The sequence below is a fragment of the Equus przewalskii genome, chromosome 26 (genome assembly GCF_037783145.1).
Source record: "Equus przewalskii isolate Varuska chromosome 26, EquPr2, whole genome shotgun sequence".
NCBI lineage: Eukaryota > Metazoa > Chordata > Mammalia > Perissodactyla > Equidae > Equus > Equus przewalskii.
In genome coordinates, this window is record NC_091856.1 from 24,256,389 (window position 1) to 24,278,758 (window position 22,370).

At 36.7% G+C, this 22,370-nt stretch overlaps 1 protein-coding gene across 1 annotated transcript in view; it reads right to left on the reverse strand.

Annotated features, from left to right (window-relative positions):
• Window positions 1–22,370, reverse strand: part of MEGF9 (multiple EGF like domains 9) — an 81,934-nt gene that overhangs the window by 24,408 nt on the left and 35,156 nt on the right. Inside the window, exon 2 of the mRNA XM_070596098.1 lies at window positions 14,787–14,988. Coding sequence (XP_070452199.1) covers window positions 14,787–14,988 — 202 coding nt within the window. The remainder of the gene's footprint in view (window positions 1–14,786; window positions 14,989–22,370) is intronic.

Here is a 22,370-nt window from a genome sequence, read left to right on the forward strand (position 1 = left end):
TTGTTGTGAAGATTAACTCAGTTAATATGTATTAAGCATGTAGATCAGTGCCTGACATACGGTAAAAAACTATACAAGTATTGCTATTAGAGTAATGTTATTGTTGAAGAATTCTTTCTCCACCTCAAGGTCATTAAGATGCTTTCCTAAAAGCTTTATGTTTTGCCTTTCGCATTTACATCTTTAATCCACTAGAACTTTATATTTGCATCTACGTAAGTTGGAGGCCCAATCTTGCTTTCTTCCTTATAGATAACCAAGGCTCCAGCACAATTCATTGGAAAGTCCTTACTTGTATCCCTCAGCTGTGGTACCTCGTCTGCCCATGTCAAATGTCTTTATGCACATGGGTTGCTCTAGGCTTTCTTTTTGGTTCTATTTATCTATTTGTCTATCTCTGAACCAATATAACACTGTCTTAATTACTATAGTTTTATTTTCCTAAAGTTTTCAAATAAAAATTTTCAAAAACATAGCTATGTTGAAAGAGCAGTACTCTGAATATTAATTATGTATTTTGCTTTACCTAGCACCCCCTGACCCCTAACCCCTACTTCCTTCATCATTTTAGCCACGCTCATTTTGCTTTTGCTCCAATATGCCAGGCATGTTTCTGCATCAGGGACCCTGCGCTTGCTGTTCCCTCCATTAGCAATACCCTTCCCCCAGGGAATCCATATGGCATGCTCCCTTACTTCTTTTTGTTATTTATTCAAATGTTACATTCTTAACAAGGCCTCGGCTAGCCACACTATCTAAAATTATAATATCCGTTACTATGTAACATACAGAATGTCTGATTCAACAGGCATGGGGTTGGGCTCAAGAATTTGTATTTCTAACTAATACCCAGGTTACGCTGATATTAGTTTGGGGACCATCCTTGGAGAACTATTGCATTAAATTAACTGAGAAAATATCACTGCACTTATTTCACTCTCTACTTTTTATACTTCTAGCTCTGACTGGTAAAGCTGCTTAATTTCCACTTCTGGGCTTAGCACTGAACACTTAATCTGACATCATTTCTGACCTCAGAAGAGAATATTTAAGGCAATCAACCTCAGTGATCTGTCTGTCATTAAGTCCCATTTGCTACTGGTTCTTTTGACCTTAGTCCCCTATATTCTCAATGGCTGCATTACAAGTATTGTCCCTAGTTTCTTGATCCCTGGCACCTGGTCCCAGTTGCCCTGCTTCTCCACTTCCCACCCCAATGGTTAGGTCCATGACACTTGCTTTCAGATCCCCCACATGTCGAATGCCTGCCATTTAAGCCCCAGCCAGTGAGGTAGACTCAGTTTTGATATTCATAATGCCCTAATTCTTGTCTTTCAAATGATTCTTTGTAGATACTCCCATTACTTCATGTTGCCTTCTTCCATGAAATATTTCTTTTCATTGCAGCCCAGATCTGATTTCTGGATTTACGTCTTCATGGGCCAGTCCTAGGAGGATGAACCATGCTCACTCACACCCAGACCTGCACTTACATTGAGACTCCCGCTGCCACATCCAATCTTGCCCATTCTATTTCAGGGTACAGTGGGGAGAGCTTTGGAGTCAGATAGACTTGAGTTCTAAGTTCTGCCATTTATTAATTAGTTATTAGCCATTTATTAGTTATCAATTATTTATTAGTTAATATGTATTGCTAAGTAACTCAGCCTCTAAGAGCAAGACAACTAAGTTTTTCTGAGAAGTCAGTGAGGTTACATGTGTAAAATATTAAGCATAGAAGTTTAACAGAGTTCATTAAATGTTAATTTCCTTCTGTTCCTCTTGCTGCCTCTCCTGGATTATACAGCTTCCTTAGATGAACAGTTTAGTCAAGAAAGTTAATATATTTCCCTGAAAAAACTTTTATTTCAAATATCTATAGTATCTGTTTTACTAGACATTCTATTCAACTGTAAAACACTTTAAAATATCAACTCAAGACCAGCAAAAGTAAAGCAACTAAAGAAATGGTCATAGTGTATGTGTTAGGAATTGGCAGAAAAGATGGAAGAGATTCTGTTATTGATGATATGAGCCATATTTTCATTACTGCTTTTGGCAATGTGAGAAGAGTATCTATGTCCTTCCTGTATGGTATCTAGAATAAAACTTCTTAAACTTGATGGTATCTCAGATCTCTTTGAGAATCTGTTGAATGTTATAGACCTTCTCCACAGAAAAGTGTACACATTCACCATTATATTTCATGTGCTTCCCTCCTCATAGGTTAAGAACTCCTGATCTCAAGCATAGGAGCACATATTAACTGAGAACTGAATGCCATGGGAGTTTAATGTAACGGAAAGAACATGGGATATGGTATCAGAAAAGCTTGAATTAACTCTTCTTGCTCTGGTATTTTATAAATATCCAAGCATGGGCTTATCATGTAAACTTTTCATTATTACTTCTCATCTGTAATTTGGTGGATAATCATCCTTACCTATCTCTCAGGGTTGTTGTTAGAATCAAATGAGAAAATGTACAGGAGAAAAGAATACTATTAATTGTAAATGACTTAACAAATATTAGTTTTTAAGAGTCCATAGAAAACTACCAATTTATAAACGCAGAAGCAAGCTTGAAAAACCTGAATTGTTGAAACACATGGAATATATAATACCAGAGAATTCATTTAATATATAAAGAACCATAGTAATGAAATTAATAATTCTTAAACTAGTTCTATACACTTTGAATGTCAAGATAATCAGGGCTGAAGCACTTATGTCCATTTTTATAGGAAATCTGGAGAAACTTCAAGTCCAAATCTCTCTCTGGGATTGACAAATTTAGATATTTTGAGTGGAAATCAAACCCAAGGAGAAAAAAAGATGAATGGTCCCATATTTCTCTCTACCCTCTAGGAAACATATTTCTTGCTATGAAAAAAGCCATCTGAAATGGAAAAAGTCATGCTGATTTAATTTTCTTTCAAGGGACACAGGGGTAGACAAAGCCTTCTCTGTGGGAACAAGTGTCCTTCTATTTCAGGCCAAGTCTACTAACGTAACTTTTAGGAGCTATTCTTTTAAAACTTTAGAGAAAAGATATTTAAAACATTAAAATAGGCCATGAATTCGATTGCATATTCCAACCACAATGTCCTACATCTAAAATGGCAGGTCTTCATGGCAGCAAAGTAAGTTTATTTCCTTATCCTGATTCCTCTTCAGGATCAAGGCTAAGAATTACCATTAGGACCAACTTTGTCCTCATAACAAGACAGTAAGACAATCCATATTCAATGATTGACTGTTATTTGGTCAGACTGACTGACTTTTTATTTTGTAACAATATTAGATTTAAAGAAAAGTTGTAAAGATAGTACAGAGAGTTCTTAACATACCATTCACCCAACTTCTCCTAATGTTAACTTCTCATGTAACCATGGTATATTCATCAAGACTGAAAATTAACATTGCTATAATACTATTAACTGAACTATGGACTTTATCAGAGCTCCCTAAATTTTCCACCAATGTCGTTTTTCTGTTCCAGGATCCAAGTCAGGATATCACCTTATATTTATTCGTCACGTCTCCTGAGCCTCCTCCAATCTGACATTTTCTTGGTCTTTCCTTGTCTTTTCTGACTTAAAGCTTTTGAAGAGAACTGGTCAGGCATTTTGTAAAATGTTCCTCAATTTAGTTTGTCGATGTCTTGTCATGATTAGACCAAGGTTACAAATTTTGAGGAAGAATATCACAGAAGTAACGTGCCTTCCTCATGTCATCATATTAGGGAGTATATGATACTCACCTGACTTATTACTGATGATGTTATCTTGATCACTCAAAGGAAAATTTTTCATGCTAATAATCTGTATGGTAGCAAAACTTGGGATGGTTATACACTTAGCTGGAAAATAAGCAGACGTTCAGTCTCTCAATTAACAAACCCTGGGGCCTACTGAAGGCAGTATAGTCAGAGAGGTGTTGGTTTGAGTGTTTTTGCCACTTACTATTTGTTTGTTTTGGGCCAAATTATTCAAGTCCATTTCTTTATCTATAAAATGAGAATAATATCACTTCAATCAGTTAAACTGATAAATCATTTAAACTGAATGAGCTGATTGTTAAGATCTGTAACTTTGGAGCCCCAATTTCGAGTATCCTTGAAAGAATTTGGCAGTAAGGGAGGGGGTTCATCCCCCCAAGAACAATTGCTGTCAATAATCCTGGACGAGTAAGAGCATCATGACGTTAGTGAGCAAGTATCATCTGTCTGGTGGTTCAGGGCCAGGCCTCAACCCAGTAATCCCATGTAAGAATGAGAAACAAGAACATCAGCAAACTGATCGGAAGCACGTTCCCTTGACGTTTAGCATCAGAGGAGGATTGACTCCTAGAGTTATGGGGAAATTAGTAATTAATTGTTGGAGAATGGGTTGCCTAAAAAGGAGGGCACTGGATTTGTGCTACTGAGGCATATGAGTATCAGAGTGACCAACTGTAAAAATAAAAGAGGTATGCCGATATTTGAAGTCTGTTTGTGGAAAACTTTGTCAGTCATATAAACTTTCAACTTTCCCATATCTATTATATTTGCCAGTCCCACAGGCCTCTCTATAAAGATGAATAATTTTCAAAACTCAAAAGGTAAAGAGCCTTTGGATTGGATTTATTTTTAGCAACATAGAAACAACATGGGGATGGGGACACCACTTGCTGCTCAGCAGCAAGGCCTATGAGGGAATAAAAGTCCCATGGGATACAGTGGGTGGTAGCAACTGCTGAAGCATAGGAAAGCAGATTCAATTCCCACAGCCCACAGCAAAGGAAGAACAGGAAGCACACTGAGAGGGATGGGCCTGAGAAGGAACCCTGGGACTCAGCAATTCTCGAAATTCAACTTAGAAATACAAACTACCTTTAGATTTGTGTGCATGTATCAATGCAAAAATCACAAACTTTCTCGGGAATGATGCACAGAAACACTGCTACCATGGGGCATAGCACCATTCTCACTCTTCGCTATTCTCTCAATATTCTCTCCCTTCTCACTATTAGTACTCCAATTTTGGCCCTCACTAGGCCCTCTCCCCTGCTTATACCCTCCCATTCTGCTCCTGCTAGAACACAGTGTTAATCTTTCTTCTGCTTAAAAATTGCTTCATGGGGACCGGCCCTGGAGCCGAGTGGTTAAGTTCACGTGCTCCGCTTTCACAGCCCAGGGTTTCAGGGTTTCGCTGGGTTGGATCCTGGACGTGGATGTGGCACTGCTCGTCAGGCTATGCTGAGGTGGCATCCCACATAGCACAGCCAGAAGGACCTACAACTGGAAGATGCAACTATGTACTGGGGGGCTTTGGGGGGAAAAAGAAGAAGAAGAAGAAAAAGATTGGCAACAGATGTTAGCTCAGGCGCCAACCTTCAAAAAATAATTGCTTCATGAATAAAATCCAAACCATGTCTGGCCCTTAAGGCCCTCTGTACTTGATCCCAGCAGGATTTGCCAGATTTATCTGCTCTGTCCCCATTCCTTTTCCACCTTACATCCTGTGTAAGCACATCTCTGAGACGTTAATCTTGCTGTTTCCTGTTTTGTAATGTCCTTTCCCACCTTTTCCGCTTCTGTATATCTAAATCCTTTCCTTTTTTTCAAAACTGAGGTCAAAAGCTATCTCCTCAATGAAACCATCTCTGATTTTTCCAGCTATAAATATCTCCCAGTTTCTCAACCTCCTTAACATTTTATCTTTATATTTTAGGATGTGGGTCAATTTTTACTTTGCATTATAATTATTTATATGTATTTCTTAGTGATCTTACTAGACCAGAAGCTCCTTTGGTCTTCCTACTGTCTTACTTATTTTCCACAAGGTATATTAAAGTATCCTGCACATAATTTGTTGAACAAATAAATATCTTGGTACCAAATACTACATTTATCTGAACTCAATTATTTGTACTATTAGCATATATAGAATTACAGATTTGGAGGAGCCTTTCAGAAGAAGCAAAATAAATGATCTTTTAATATTATCGATAACAAAACTTTAACTTTAAAATATTTGTTTTAAAAATTCAAAACTGGACTAAAAGTGGCTTAATAAAATGGAACAAGTAGAGGAGTCTACAATATGGTTTAGGCAAAGTAACATGTTTGATCAACAGCAACTATGTCAATTCACTGTGACATGTTATGTTAATGTTCACAAAGGTCACCAACAGCTGGGGGGAGAAAAGCGTTTTGTTTTTTTTTCATTCATTTGACTACAGCTGATGTCTACTTAATAATTAGAGGACCAAGAGGGCAGAAAATATTGAGTGGAGTATTTAAGATAGAAATGCACTGAAAAACACACGGAGCTTACCAAACTGTAATAGACATGCATTATTTATACTTAAACCACAATGCACTCAGTGCCTTTTTCTGAATAAGCCCCTGTTTGGTCATTTATTAACATTCAAATTTTAGCCTAATTTATTTTACCATGAACTTAAACGTGCTTAAAATATCTTCTAAGACATAAATGATTTGGCACTGTACAAATATTTCTTGAAACAAAGGAACCACGACAGGATAAAGGCTGAGATCAGTTACCTGCTTTGGACTAAGATGGCTACCTTGTAAAATTCTACCTTCAAGGAAAAAAAATGTTGAAGTATACAAAAAAAAAGGTAGCAAACTGGAGATTATTATAATTGCAAGAACAATAATTGGGATATAAAATAAAGTTATTTGTAAATAAAATTAAAGCTATGAGGCTTTGTTCTGTTTTCCTCTAAACTAGCATAAAAATATAGCATAAAAACATGCTAGTTTAGAAGACATCTTAAGTTTGGCACACAATGTATATGCAACTGTCTACCAGACATCTCTATCTGAATGTCCCACAGTCACTTCAAAATGAACATGTTTGAAATCTAACATCAACATCATCTCCCTCCAACTTGCTTATCTACCTGTACTCTTTATCTAGTTAATGGAATCTCTCTTCACTCATGTGCTCGAGCCGGAAAGAAACATGGGAGTCGTCTCTCTCTCTCCTCACTCTATACACACAATCAACCATCTAGTCCTGTAGATTTTATATTCGAAATATCTCTTACTTTGGTTCCCTCCTCTCCCATTGCCAATGCCAATGTTGATGCCTTAGATCAGGCCTTTAACTTCTCCTGCTTGGATTGTTACAATAGCCTTCCCACTAGACTCCTTACCTGAGCTCACTCTCTCTATCCACCAGACTTCTGATAGAGTAATTTTTCTAAAAAGCAAATTCGATGTCACTTCTTACTCGATATTCTCCAATGAATCAACTAATTTGTATGGCATATCAGGCCCTTCATGGTCTGGCCCTGTTTATTCTTCATTCATTCATTTTGCTCATTAATCAAGTATTTACTGAGTTACTTTGTGCCAGGCACTGTGCTGGGTGTTAGAGATAGAGCAGTAAACAGACAAAAGTTTCATCTCTTTAACCCTTCCTCACCACCACTACCAAGTGTTCTTTGCCTTCAAGAAATAGTGAGCCATCTGCAATCTACTAAAAATGCCTTGTCTGTCATACAAACTTCTACTGACCCTTCAAATCTCAGTTTAAAGGCAACTTCCTCTTTCAAGACTTCCTTGAATCTCCTGTGTACTTCATGAATACTCATGTTTTGTCTGCATTTACATCTTTCCACTGAACAGTAAGTTCCTTGAGCACAGGTATAATGTCGTTTGACATATAGTTAGCAAATGCAATATCTTTATTAAACGAAACAAGTGAATAAAATGACAAAGCTTTCCTCAATTGTTAATTGTTTCTAGTGATCAAATAACTTTTTCTTGATCTCTCAGAATTATAGGCAAAGTAATAAATGAGTTTACAAAACAGCTGTTACTTCCAATTATTACACAAGAGCTAATTTTCAGAGCCTCATGAACGTGAGCCATGGAGATTTTGTCATCTTTCTGTTTGACATTTATTTCAGCGTAAGTTTACTTCATGAGTAAAATTTTTCCCTCTGTCCTGGGGCACATTCCCATAATTAAAAATGCAAAGTAGTAAATATTTCAAAATACACTGTATAGTAGCAACCATAGGTTTTACAGAAAAGGATATTACACCACTACAGAACTTCTTTGTTCTCTTACAGAGACAGTTTAAAATGATGCGCCTTGTACGCTAACCTACTATGAATACATTAAAAGATCTCAAATCAGTATATAATTGCTTACATATAAAGTTAGCCCAGGTAGTATTTTAAGGGCTGTGTTAAAAGATTCAGGCTCTCACTAGGCATACTCCTTTTTTTAAAGATTGGCCCTGAGCTAACATCTGTTGCCAATCTTTTTTTTTTCTTCCTTCTTCTCCCCAAAGCCTCCCAGTACACAGTTGTATATTCTAGTTGTAGGTCCTTTTAGTTGTGCTATGTGGGACGCCGCCTCAGCATGGCCTGACAAGTGGTGCCAAGTCTGCACCCAGGATCTGAACCAGTGAAACCCTGGGCCGCCAAAGAGGAGTGCATGAACTCAACCACTCAGCCACGGGGCTGGCCTGGCATACTCCTTTTTGAGATAAAATGTTACTGATTTCTCCATTCATTTATTGAGCATATGTCCAAATGTGAATCAGGAAAATATTAGGAATGCATTCCAAAAGCAAAAATGAAAAGTTAAGATATCACAGACCAACTCCTTCCCAATTAAACAGGTTGGAACACCAATGGCGATGTGAGGGGCTGGCCATCTGTCAGTACATAAAGGACTTTGTGTTTGCACACAAAGACATTGCCCAACCCACATCTGGCTCCTGCAGCCAAATTCTACCCTCGCTGGGGCAACTCCCACTGAAATACATGGGCATAAAGAAAAGGGAATGAATTTTTTAAAAGCCAGCTGTTTGTTCCATGGACAGTAGATGTATGAGAGAATCAGGACAGAATTGAGTCCACTTTTCTACTTTTATTTATTTTAAAAAAGAGGACATGGAGGTCAAGGCAGAAGAGAATCTGAGTAGGTGTTAGGAGATCAGATTTCTCATCTCATTGTAAAGTCTTAGGAAATTCCCTTGAATTTTCCTGTTTTTTTCCACCTGATAAGGTCGTCTTATCTCTCTGCCTTGCCAAATCATAACCTGTAAGGTATATCTCAGTTCCCACCTCCTCTGGAAAGGCTTTCTTTATTACTTCAGCTTATTCCTGTTCTTTTCCCACTCTAAACTACTCTACTTAGAAATGTAGCACGTATTTATAAGCTGTTTTGTATCGGCTTCTAGTAGATTGTGTCTTTTAGTCTTGCATAGATTATATGTTTCCTGACAAGAGCAAAAGCAATATTGTTTTCACTGCAAAGTTTTTACTTCTCTTTTGTGAGTTATCGATTATATTCCTCACTTTAAACAAAAAACAAAACAGATTCAACACAAAGAGATGGCAGTATAATAGATACAATAAATAATAATTATGCATTGAAGGGCTGAACCTCTAATGTTCTCAATTTCGACTAAGCTAAAATTGGGATTAGTCCTTCCCGAAAGAGTTATTTATATGGCATGAGCTACATCACACCAGGGTCAGGGTCCAATTACCAGAGGACAATCAGAAGAAATTCCTACAAAACATCAAGTGGTCTACACCACAGCATCAGAGTTTCTTACAATACTCACTCACTTTACTCAATATCTGAGATTTTGAGAAAGGCTGTACCAACATAGTGGATAGGAACATATACTCTAGATCCAGATAGCATATGTTTCAATCCCCACTCTTACTTACTGGCTATTACCTTGTAAGTTAATAACTTGCCATTTTTTTTCCTGTACTAATGAGAATAATAATAGTGCCTACCTGATATGGTTGCTGTAAGGATTAAATGTATTACTACATGCAAAAGGCTTAGGATAGTGCCTAGCATGTATTCAATTAACTTTAGCTATTATTATTATTCTAAAATACAGAATGTCCAACTTTAAAAGGTATAATAGGTTTATGAAAATGGAAGAAAATAGTTAAACTTTTTTTTCCTGTTATAATGAACAATTTCTTTTTTAGCCTACCAACAGAAACAAATATCCCAACCCCTACTCATACCCAAGTCTGGTTGACTTAATCTTCCTCTTTTCTGAGTTGTCAATTCTATTGCTCGCTTCCTTTTTTCAGAAAACAGATTCAACTCCTAGGGAGTTATTGGGCTGAATCTATGTGCCAGTCACAATGTTAACAGGTACACACACACATACAATTTAATTCTCACAAAAATCCTTCGTGTTACATATATTAATCCTATTTTACAGATGAAAACACTGAGTCTCAGAGAGGTTAAATGTCTTAACCAAGGTCATACAGTTAGTAAGTGTCTAACCAAGAACGGGATCAAAGTCTACCAATTTCAGATTCCCCTTCCTTTCTACTACGTATCACACTACTTGCCTAAGATTTCCCTTTTCCCTTAGCTCATCCACAGAAATTTACAGCGGAGCAGAACACAGAGGTGTTTCATCATAGTTTACCCATACATTCTTGCCAAAACACAGAGTCCTGCAACTTCCCATTTCTGTTCCTCTATTCTCGTGTCAATTTAACTTCCTTTCTGGCAGTAGGAAATGCAATGCTTACAGGTGGATTTAGAGCTCCCATGCCTTCCTTCCAAGGACTTTAAGTACAGGCTTTAAATGACTTTTGTGATGTATTGCTTGTTCTGACAAATTGCCTGGCATTCTGAAATAATATCGTTAAAAATGTTTTAATTAAAGATTACTCTGCAGTAACCCACAGAAAAGAATTATGGATTTATCTCAAAAATTTAATATGCCTATCCTTGGGACCAAAGACAATTAAGAAATAAGGCAAGTAAAAGAAACAAAGATTAGAAGAAGCATGAAAGAAAACTTATGAGAAGAGAGGTCAAGACAGTGAAAGGCCAAAGCATTGTTAGGATCATCTCTAGATATTGAAATCATCCAGAATTATGACGGATGTAGCTTCAGAGAGACAACAGTGAGTCAGAAGGGAACCGACTCTGGGAGTGGCAATAAGGAGAAAGGAAGATATCTATTCCAACTCCAGGTCCAGAGGTAAGAGAGAGAAAACATCCCTCACTTGTAAGGGCTGCAAGGGAAGCAAGGTCCCTCCAGATTTCAATTAGAAGATGATGGTAAAGGATGTGAGAAGTCAACATGCTTTGATATTATGCAGATAATATTAAATCATGTGTTACTCATTAAAAAAAAGACCTACTAAGAATAATAGAACCTATCAGGTACACAGAATATAGTCCTTGTAGACCAGGTAATAATAATAATAATAATATCTTCCACCTCCTGCCTAGCATCAATCTTTCATTACTGAAAATCAGATATTCTGCATGAAATGCTAACAAAGAACCTATTTTCCAATATTTTAAATGAAAAAAAATTACAATGCACTACACGTCAACCCCAAACCACCAACCTAGTCTGTTAAAGTGTAACTAAAACACAGTAAAGCACAAATAAGTAAGAAATAAGTAACAAACTCCCATGTTAGCATAAAAATGCTTACAAAATCACTTCCTGATCAAAAACACTTCCTATGGCTGTTAACGGCTGCTTCACACGCAGTAACACACTGTACACCTTCTTTGTTGACATGTGGTGCATTTACAAATTGTCTGCATGTGATTCTGACATTCTACCAATTATATCTGGAATTTAACACAAGACTGCCCACATATTATTTTGTTTAAAATGTTACATATGGCTTTATCGAGTTTCTGGGACATAAATACAAATTTTTCTTACAAATTATCAGCCAAAACACACTGCATTGAGAGATAAGTAAATTCTAGGATATTTGGGTGTTAAATACCAAGGGGCTTTCTACTAGGGACTTATTAACTGCGAAGTCATTTTGCTTCACAGAATAAGCATTTGCTTACTACATTTGTTCAACTGGAATGAATGGTAGCTTTAGTGTATAAACATAGGAGAGTTAACTATACCCTCTAGATATCAAAATTCTCACACACAAAGTGGGAAAATAATAGTTCTTTCCTCAAAGGAGTTTTTGTGAAGATTAAAGGAGATAATGCACGTAAAGCACAGTGCCCTAGGGGGTTGGCCCCGTGGCCAAGTGGTCAAGTTCGCGCACTCCGCTTAGGCGGCCCAGGGTTTCACGGGTTTGGATCCTGGCCGCGGACATGGCACCTCTCACCAGGCCACGCTGAGGCGGCGTCCCACATGCCACAACTAGAAGGACCCACAACTAAAAAATATGCAACTATGTACTGGGGGGACTTGGGGAGAAAAAGCAGAGGAAAAAAAAAAAAGAAGACTGGCAACAGTTGTTAGCTAAGGTGCCAATCTTTAAAAAAAAAAAAAAAAGCACAGTGCCCTAGCATATAGTATATACTCAATAAGTGGTTCCTATTATTATTTTTATTGTCTGTCTAACAAGTACAGATTGTAAAAATTTACAAAGGTGTTATCTTCCTTGATCCTTAAGACAGCTCTTTACAAGAGAGAGATAGGGCATGGACTGCTACCTTCACGTCACAAATGAAAAGACAAATGCTTAAAAGAAGTAAAGTGACTTACCCAAAGCTACATGGTTACCTGACTATACCCACCATGACTGGAACCCTGTACCAGGGGTTGAGGAACTTACCCTTAAAGAGCCAGATAGTAAATATTTTAGGCTGGAGGCCATATGGTCTCTGTCAGAACTTGTCAATTCAGCCACTGCAGCACCAAAACAGCCATAGATAACAAGTAAACAAATGGGGGTATATGTGTTCCAATGACACTTTATTTACAAAAACAGGCAGTGGGCTGGATTTGGTTCAGAGCTTTGGTTTATAGACCTCTACCCTAGATCTTTGAATTAGTAGTCTAATGTCCTTTTCCACTACTTTATAGTTACTACCTATTTTCAGAATGGTGTTTCAGCCCATGTCACTTAACGACATTAACCGTCAGGGAAAAGATAAATCAGAAATAGTTTGTGAAAGCCCTATAAAAAACAGTAAGATATTACATAAATATTAGTATTACTTTTTTTCCCCCACTCTTCTCCAGCTTCTAAAACCCTCTCTCAATCCTCTCCTTATTTCTTTCTTCTCTAATAAGGTAGTTTGGCCTAGAAGTAAAAACTTTTCTCTCTCTCCAAAAGTACTCAAAGCAAATATGTTTGCAGAATCTTCTAAAAGAAGGAGTGGATATATCATTAGATACCAGAATGAACAAACTTATCCAAATCTCATCTTTTAAAATGGTAAGAAATGTGAACTTTCTACAGACGACTTGTGTGGGCATGTTTTTAAGGGAGTAAAAAGAGCAATGGTAAGTAATTTCTATACTCTCAATCTCAAATAACAGATAATCAGTTTTCTCATTATGGAAGCCGTTTGGCATGGTGATAAGGATACTGGATCTGGAATTAGAAGACTTAATTTGGAATTCCTTCTCTGCCACTTACTATCTTTGTGATTTAATAACCTACGTAAAAGGAGTTGTTGTGAGGATTAAGACAAATAATTATTTTAAAACACCAAGCATCACAAACATTGATTATTGTTGCATTTGAAATTATAAGCTTCTTAATCAAGTTCACTTCTATATTTTTAAATAGAAGTACAATATGATACGATAGTACAATGTGATTTGTAAAACATCCAAAATAGCTACCGCTAAGTATAAAGAATCTTTTCTGACAAGGAGCTAAAAGTTCTTTAAAATATTCCCTCATTAAGCCAACAATATTCCTTTGAAATTACAACAAAAGAGAATTTACCGACTGACGTTTGTGAGGCATTTTACATACATTCTACTCATTTAACCTTCACAACCTCGAGAAGAAACTGACGCTCAGAGAAATGAAATAACTTGTTGAAAACACAAAGCTCCTAAAAGGCAGCAAATCTTGGATCCATACCCAGGTTACATTGACTCTAAAGCTTGTGTTGTTTTCCTTACACAACACTGTCTCTTCAGCTTTTTGACTTGGGGTCCACAAAAAGCTAAGTGCCTCATACAAGGTCAAAGTTTAGTGGAAGCAAATCCTTAGATTATGGGGCACTATTCTACTATATTAAGTTACCTCCAAACAACTTGCCATTTTAAAGGTACTTCCAGACAATTCCTTTTTTTTTTTTTTTTGCTGAGGAATTTTAGCCCTGAGCTAACATCTGTACCAATCTTCCTCTATTTTATATGTAGGTTGCCACCATGGGACAGCTGACAAGTGGTGTAGGTCGGCGCCTGGGATCTCAACCTGTGAACCAGGGCCGCTGAAGTGGAGCATGCCAAACTCAACCACTAGGCCACAGGGCCAGGCCCCAGACAGTTCTTGCTTAATCTAGTTTTGGTCCCAGAACACATGCTGGTATATAGAGTGAAATCAGTCTTTTCCCCACTAGCTAAAGAAATTTAGATATTACCAAGTTTAAGCCTTAGATGTGCAAAGACACCGTTTTAGAATTTTGATAAGAAAAGAAATAAACCAAAGAATAAGTTTCCTGAAACTCCAATGGTATGTTAATAAACATAACAAGAACATTCCCACTGGAAATGCTTGGAAATTATTGCTTCCAGAAAGCAGATTGCTTTCTCAGTAATTTTTTTCCATGAAATTTAGAGAAACTATCACAAAGCAAAATTGGTGACCCAGGTGCTTTTGAAGAACTAAGTCAGTAAATTAGAAGCTTTTTAATCTTGACATTAAGTATAATATACAAAATGAGGGGATAAAAGTATATGAACTGTTTTGTAAATCGATGGCCCCTCCCCCCTATTTAAACAAGCCTGGTCCTTGAGAGCAGGAGCTTTGTTCCTTGACAAAATAAAATTAAGTTCACCTCCACCCTCTGCTGCTTACCTGTTGCAGGACATGCTGAGGGCTCCATGTGGACTACAGTCACATGGCAGACAGAGCCCAGAAGTACGATTCAGGTAAAAGCTCTCCTTGCAGGTTTCACAGCGAAGACCCTGATAACCTGGGTGACACTCACACTGCCCTGTGGTCTGGTTGCAGCGATTCACATCCAGGCTTCCAACCACAGAGCAGTTACATATGTATTCTGCAAACGAAAGAAGAAAAGGTACATTATTAATTAAGATTTAACACTTTCCTAGGAAAATGAACTCTTTTATTTTTCTTAATAAATGTTCATGACAACTTTGAAAGGATGGAAGAAATTAATTCTAGTTCAAATTCACTTTCTATCCTATTTAGTTTATTTATGTTGGGAAAGATACATAGTAAAGTACATAAAACTATGTACTGTTCATAATTACAAAACTAACATTCTCAATTTCCTTTTCAGTACTCTTCATCTTCAGCCCTCTTACCCTACACTTCAATGTGTGTGTGGGTCTGTACCTTATTAGTTTTTCTGGATTGGAAATCTCCAAAGGCAGGGCCTGTGCTTATTTACATGACACTGACAGCACATGCGGGAAATGACAACACGTTAAATAATAAATAATCCCATTGCATAGCAGCAAAAGCCTAAGATTCAGATGATTAACTGTGATAACTAATTCAGTTCAGACAAGATCATGCTAAAGCTGGAATCATAAACGAATATGTTCTTCCCAGAAAGAAATTAATGGAGAATTGAAATTTTAAGGTGAGGAAATGATGAACAATAAAGTCCAGATGAAAGTTCACAGGGTCAGCCTGATCAGTGGGTTAAAACCAATCATAATTTGAATCTCTTTCCCAAATCAAAAGATTTAGAAAATAAACATTTTCTTTAGATACATTTCAAACAGTTCTTTGGAGGAAAATATTTAGAAGTCCTTGGTTTTAGCCTTTTAATACAAATACATTTAAAGATCACTTAGGATTTGGTTTTGCTATTGTTTATACTCATTTTAACAAGAAGAAAGTATTTTCAACAAAGTTTGACACAGTAACAACATGGGACTTTGTAAGCATGTGCAAAAATATGAAGTTAAAATCAACGGCAGATAAAACAAAATCTTGTACATATTTTAGAAATAGCCCCCATTTCAAAATAGCTATGAACCTAGGTTTAAAAAGCCCAGCAAAATCTATGGTAACAAAGTATATTTCTGAATAGGTAAGACACTATATAAAACGGCATTATACTAATAAAAATTTTGCTTGGAAAAAATAATCTTTAACGTCATTTTTGATGATTTTTAAAAAGTTACTGGATAACTGCAAATCCAGAGTCTTAAATAGAAAGTTATAGAGGAATTTGCTTCTCTACTCTAGAAAAGGAAATTAACTTTCAAAATTCTTTAGGTCATCACAAGCAATTTATCCAGAAAAATCAAAACAAAGGATTCCACAGAAATATTCCCACTTGGCCAACTCTATACCTCCCACACTTCTTCAGGTCCTAATTTTTAGTGTCAGCTCATCTCCCTGCTCTTCCCACCTCTTTTAATTTGTAAACAAACCAAATGAATGAATATACATTGGTGAGTGACTTGTTTATTTTATCTATATTTCAAGCTTGGGTAGTGAATTAGTTACAAAACTCAGAAAAGAGTTCAGATTCTTCAGCCCCAAATTTAGGAAAGGAATCAGCTCCCCATCTCAATCGAGATTCTTATTTTCACTGGGCTATGTAACCATGACATTTCTTTGACAGAGCTGCATGTTTTCACGTTATTTCTAGTTTCTGTGTGTGTGTGTGTGTGTGTGTGTGTATGTGTGTGGTTTCTGTAAATGAGGAAGCCGTGTTTAGTGGTCTGTAAATCTGCCAATGACAACTTCATGGCAAGACCTTCACTCCACCGAAAATGAACAGAACGCTTAAAATAACATTTTTCTTCCAAAATCTGGCAGAATTTCAACATACATCCAATTCCTCCTGCTGGACCAATTTCATCACAAGTTAAACTAACCAAATTAGGCTGGTGTGGGCAGAACTAGCTCAAGAAAAACGAACAGACTAAAAAATTCTATTATATAATAAAGACTGAGAATTTTACGTTATCATTTCCTTACTAACGTACTTCCATCTGAGACCTGAATCAGTGTTCCCAATGAGTAAGATTAGTAGAATTTTTTAAGAAGAAAATTAATCTACGAACTTTGAGACAAAAACTACGGGTTTTTTTTTTCAGTAAAGTCTAATGGGTAAACCTTCAGTATTAACCAAGTTCATTGGTTACTTATTATTTCTATAGAGCCAATTCAATCTTTTTGTTATTCCCTAAACATACTCTTTTTTTGTTTTTTTGAGGAAGATTAGCCCTGAGCTAACTGCTCCCAATCCTCCTCCTTTTTCTGAGGGAGACTGGCCCTGAGCTAACATCCATGCCCATCTTCCTCTACTTTGTATGTGGGACACCTACCACAACATGGCTTGCGAAGCGGTGCCATGTCCACACCCAGGGTCCGAACCAGCGAACCCCAGGCTGCCGAAGTAGAACGTGTGCACTTAACTGCTGTGCCATCGGGCCGGCCCCTAAACATACTCTTTTTAGTCCCATCTTTGAACCTTTGCTCATTCATGCTCCTTGGCATGCTCTCCCCTCTCCCCATATTCAAACCTATCCCTTATTTCAAGAATCAGCTGAAACTTACTCCTCCATAAACTCTAATATTATTGCCCCTAGCGTGAATCCGTAACATCTACTACCTACTAACTTTCATATGACAACAATTTGAAGATGCAGCAAAGTGCAGCATTATTAGCACAGACTGTAGAGGTAGACAGCTACAGGTTTAAATCCAGCTCTATCACTAACTTTATGACCTTAGGCAAGGTAGTTAACATCCTGTGCCTTTCTTTTCTCATCTGTAAACACGGCATAATATAGTACCTACAAAACTCAGCCTCAGCACATAAGCTGGAAGTGACTTGGACTGTAATCATACAGGAGCTAGAAGAAACAGACACCAGATAAAATAACACAAACACAATTCAGATGTCAGATTCATAGGCCACAGCTTTGTTACACCCTAAGGACAAGATCTAAAAGCCTGGGATTTGGTTTCTTACCATAGCAGTTTTGGATAATGTCAGGGAAGCAGAATTAGTGTCCTGGCATTCAGAAATCCAAGGTATGGGTCATCTAGATAGAGAATAAGAGGGTGTCCTACATTTGCTAGGCTCCATACATTACCAATATGGGTGCCTACAAATACAATGATGAAAACAAAGATTTAGGATGCGGTTTCAGAGAGGATGAAAAAGAGCGTTTGTTGTTTATACACCCTTGGTACTAATCATCCTAACAGTAGTGGGGTGAATGGCAAATATTTCAGCAAAGAGACCACTCTAGTACCAGGATGAAGTCCATCACCAGGAAGATGCTGTATCAAGACAAAAATACAATATCATGTTAACATCCCTCTCCAAATTAACCAAAGGAAAGGAAGCTGAACCAAAGCATACCAAGTACCAGGGAACATGCACAGCTTTTCTGCTTGCAGCTCAGAATCCAAGGCCCTATTCCAGTGACTGATTTCAATTGAAATGACCCAAGTTAAATGAGTAGTATAAGCAACAGTAATAAATGTAAAGCACTATAAACAACCATTAAATTGTGTCAGGATAACTTGTTAGCTTGTAAGTAGAGTAAAATCTCAGAGCCTTCACAGTTTTTGACATTCATATGGAACCAGATAAGAGTTAGTGCAGAAACAGTGCAATTTACTAGGAGGCTGGCAATATGAAAAAAGAAAGGAAATTTCAATTGATAGAAGCAGTGGGAAGAACCCACAGCCAAGACAAGGGATGAAGCGCTGACTTTTTAATGAGGTAGAATCTTGGACACCACAGCAGCACAAAGGAGTCTGTGACATGACTAATGGTAAGTCACTAGCGTGGATGTTAACGAGAATGAAACAATATGAAGAGGACACAAAAAGCTAATCACAGACAAGTCTCAATGAAATGCCAAAAAGCTCATTTGGTTGCCTAAGAGTAAATAGGGAATAAACTCTCTGGCATTTGAGTAGCAGGTTTCCTTTCAATGCCCTATAATTCTCAGAAAACTCTACAGAGAAATAATCAGAGAAGAGTAACGTCAATGTTAGCAGAGAGACTGCAATCCTCGGCAATGTTTTTTCCTTTTGTTTGGCTCTGAAGAGCAATGAAACACAGTGATTTGAACTCTGAAGAAGAATAAGGAACTAAAATCTGGTGCCAAACTATTTGAAAATAGAAATATAAAGCCCCAGAGAAAAGACAATACATTGGCATTTTTCTCTGAGGGTGATCTTGATGTAAAAGTATCCAAAGCAATCACTGCATTTAAATCAAACACTGCACTTTTTAAAAAATCCCTTACCAAAGCCCAAGAAATGAAAATTTTCAGCACTCAAAAAAGAAAAGGATCATTTTGTTTAAAAGTCTGATAAGTCCTCCTTTTGTGCACAAACCCCTGTCCTGGTAAGAGATGATCGTCTTGGAAATACCCATACTAACTGGGTCTTTCATACAGCAGGTTGGCGTCGCACTGTATGCAACTTTTAACCACCTCATGTTCCTGCTCAGTAAAAAGTCCTTTATATCTCCTACAGAATTTTAATTGTGTTAGTATTATACAGCTACTTTGATGGGGTTTTTAGAAAAATATTAGCTGTGATAGTACATCCTAATTAATGTGTCCTCTGTTTCTGTATGCCTTTTTGAAGTCCTTTCTAAGTGCTGTAATTATGGCAGTTTGGTACAACAGTGTGTTAGCCTTTTGAAGATAAAAAAGAACTATAAAAGCAGTAAATGAAAGATTTGAACAAGAAAATGAAAAAACTGTGTCCTCAGTCAATTCATGATGCAAATCTCATAAACAAAGAAATATTAATTGATAACAGCACTGTTGCTGATCTAAAATGATTACAAAACAAGTACTGCATTTCAACCTGGACACTAGGAAAAAGACTTGTGAATGTGACTAACACAGAGCACTCCCAGGAATCTGGCTCAGAAATAGCCCGAAAGTCTACCTAGAGCCTCTTGGAAAACTGTGGAAATATCTTTACAAAATCCAATTTCTGTCTGCTTTTCATTCCTTCAACAATGATTTCACTCTTCCTTTTCACTATCTTCAGAAATTGAAGGAATACAAAAAAATTACCTATTAATAATACCAAAAAAAACTGCTCTAGGCTACCAAAACTTTTCATTGTTCCCCATATTCAGAAGACATACAAAATGTACTATAATTTTGATGGCATCTTCTGTTCAATCTCAAAGTAAGAAAACCTAGAATATATGCATTTAAAACACGTTAAGATTCAGTACTTAATCTTATAACTAAAATTTAAAATACTAACAAATTCAATTAGTCAGTTTAAACTTTGAAAAACATTTTTAAAAATTATCAATATGAACTATAAGCAAAATATTCTAAAGTGTACTTTTTGTTCTTATTTAATATGTATAAAAAGTGTTTTTTAAAAGTACCACCAGTTTTCAAATTTGTCCGAATAGTCCTTAAAATAGGGGAAGGACTTACCTCCAGGACTTCAAATGTCTAGAAACTTCACGTGTCTATTTGGATAGGCGTACTACACTTTAGTATCTTCATCAGGAAAACAAAACTACTTTGTGAGGCAATATCTGGGGGTCATCTTTAATTATGGAGAAATTGAGTTTCTTGGGCTTTTTATTAGAAGGGAATAACCTGATTGTAGGATATAAAATACTTGAGGGAGATTTATAAACTGAGATCATACGACAGGGATCATGTCAGCAACCATCATACTGGAACAATTGTTACTATTTCCTGCATTGTACCCTAAAGCCAAAGAAAAAACACACCTTCTCCGCTTCCCAGGGAATAATCTCCTATTCCTCCACCTTCTCCCTTTCCTTCTTCTTTTTCTCTCTCTATTAACTCTGGTGTAATGTTTAAAAATTAAGTAAGACAGAATACAGTGCAAAGTAGGTATGCAACAGAACAATAAATATTTTCAATACTTGGACACACATTAACTTTAGTATCTTTATCAGAGGAGCATGATCACTTGATGAGCATATTATCTAGAGCTCCGATGAATATTACTTATTTATTCAAATTCTAAGTGCAAAATGGATATCACAGTTATTAGTTAGAACCACAGTCTAATTTGCAAAAGGAGATAGAAGCAGTTCTGTTCTCTATACATACATTGTAGCCATTAAAACAACGAGCACTGAATGGAAGTCAAAGAGCAAACTGCACACTAAGAGGCAATGAGTACCTGTCTATTAGAATGGCTCAAGTTAAATAACCAAAAACCTGACAATATCAATTGCTGGCAAGGACGGAGAACAATTGAAACTTTCAAAAATTACTGGTGTGAATGCAAAATAGTGTAGACACTTCAGAAAACAGTTTGACAGTTTCTTATAAGGTTAAATATATCTTTACCACATGACTCAGCAATTCCACTCCTGGGTATTTATCCAAAAAAAATGCAAACCTATGTTCACACAAAAACTTGTATATAAATGTTTATAGCAGCTATATTCATAATCACCCAAATCTAGAAACAACCCAAATATCCTTCAACTAGTGAACTGGAAAGACTGTGGTACATCCTTACAATGGAATACTACTAGCAATAAAAAAATGAGCCATTGACATGCAAAAACATGGATGGATCTCAAATGCATTATGTTAAATGAAAGAAGCCAGAATAAAAAGCTATGTATTATATGTTTCCATTTACATGATATTCTGCGAAAGGCAAAACTATAAGAGCAGAGAACAAATCAGGAGTTTTCCAGGAGTTGAGGGGAAGGGGGAAGGTTAAATAACTACAAAGGAGAAGAACAAGGGAATTTTGAGGGGGTAATAAAACCATTTTGTATCTTGATTGTACATTTGTCAAAACTAATAGAACAGAAGACCAAATGAGTAAATTTCATTGGATATAAATTTAAAAATAAACAAAAACTTTGGGAAAAAAGCAATGAGGTTTTACTAGACTAGATTCTTAAATTTTGCTAGAGGGAAGCCTTGGTGCAGACTGTGGTGCTAAAGTCAGCGTGGGACCCAACTAATAACTCAGTCTTTTTTCAAAGCTAAAGTTACAATTAAGATAGCAAAAAGGGATTAATGCTTCAGCTGACTATTGCATAAGGAATTGAGGAATATTTTGGGATTTAAATGCTATTTAACTAAAGAAGTAGAATCTTTTCTTTTCCCTTTGGCTCCAACTTAAGTCTTGGGTTATAATTGCTCTGTGTAGAATGAGGGAGAAGAGGAAACAATGAAAAATAAAGATGTATAGGATTTCCACCCCCTTTTTCACATATAATTGCTTATTTCCCTTTGAGATTCATCATTAAAAACCCTACTGTATTTAAACAAAGACCAGGAAAATGCATGTAAGTATAACAACTTGAATCTACCCAGCCTATCCAACATAGGGCTTCACTCTTTTGCACCTAGGATAGCATCTACAAAATAACATCTCTCCTGATTTTCAAATTGAAAAAAAGGGAAAAATAATTGTCAGAATCCAGCGTAGGAATACTTAATT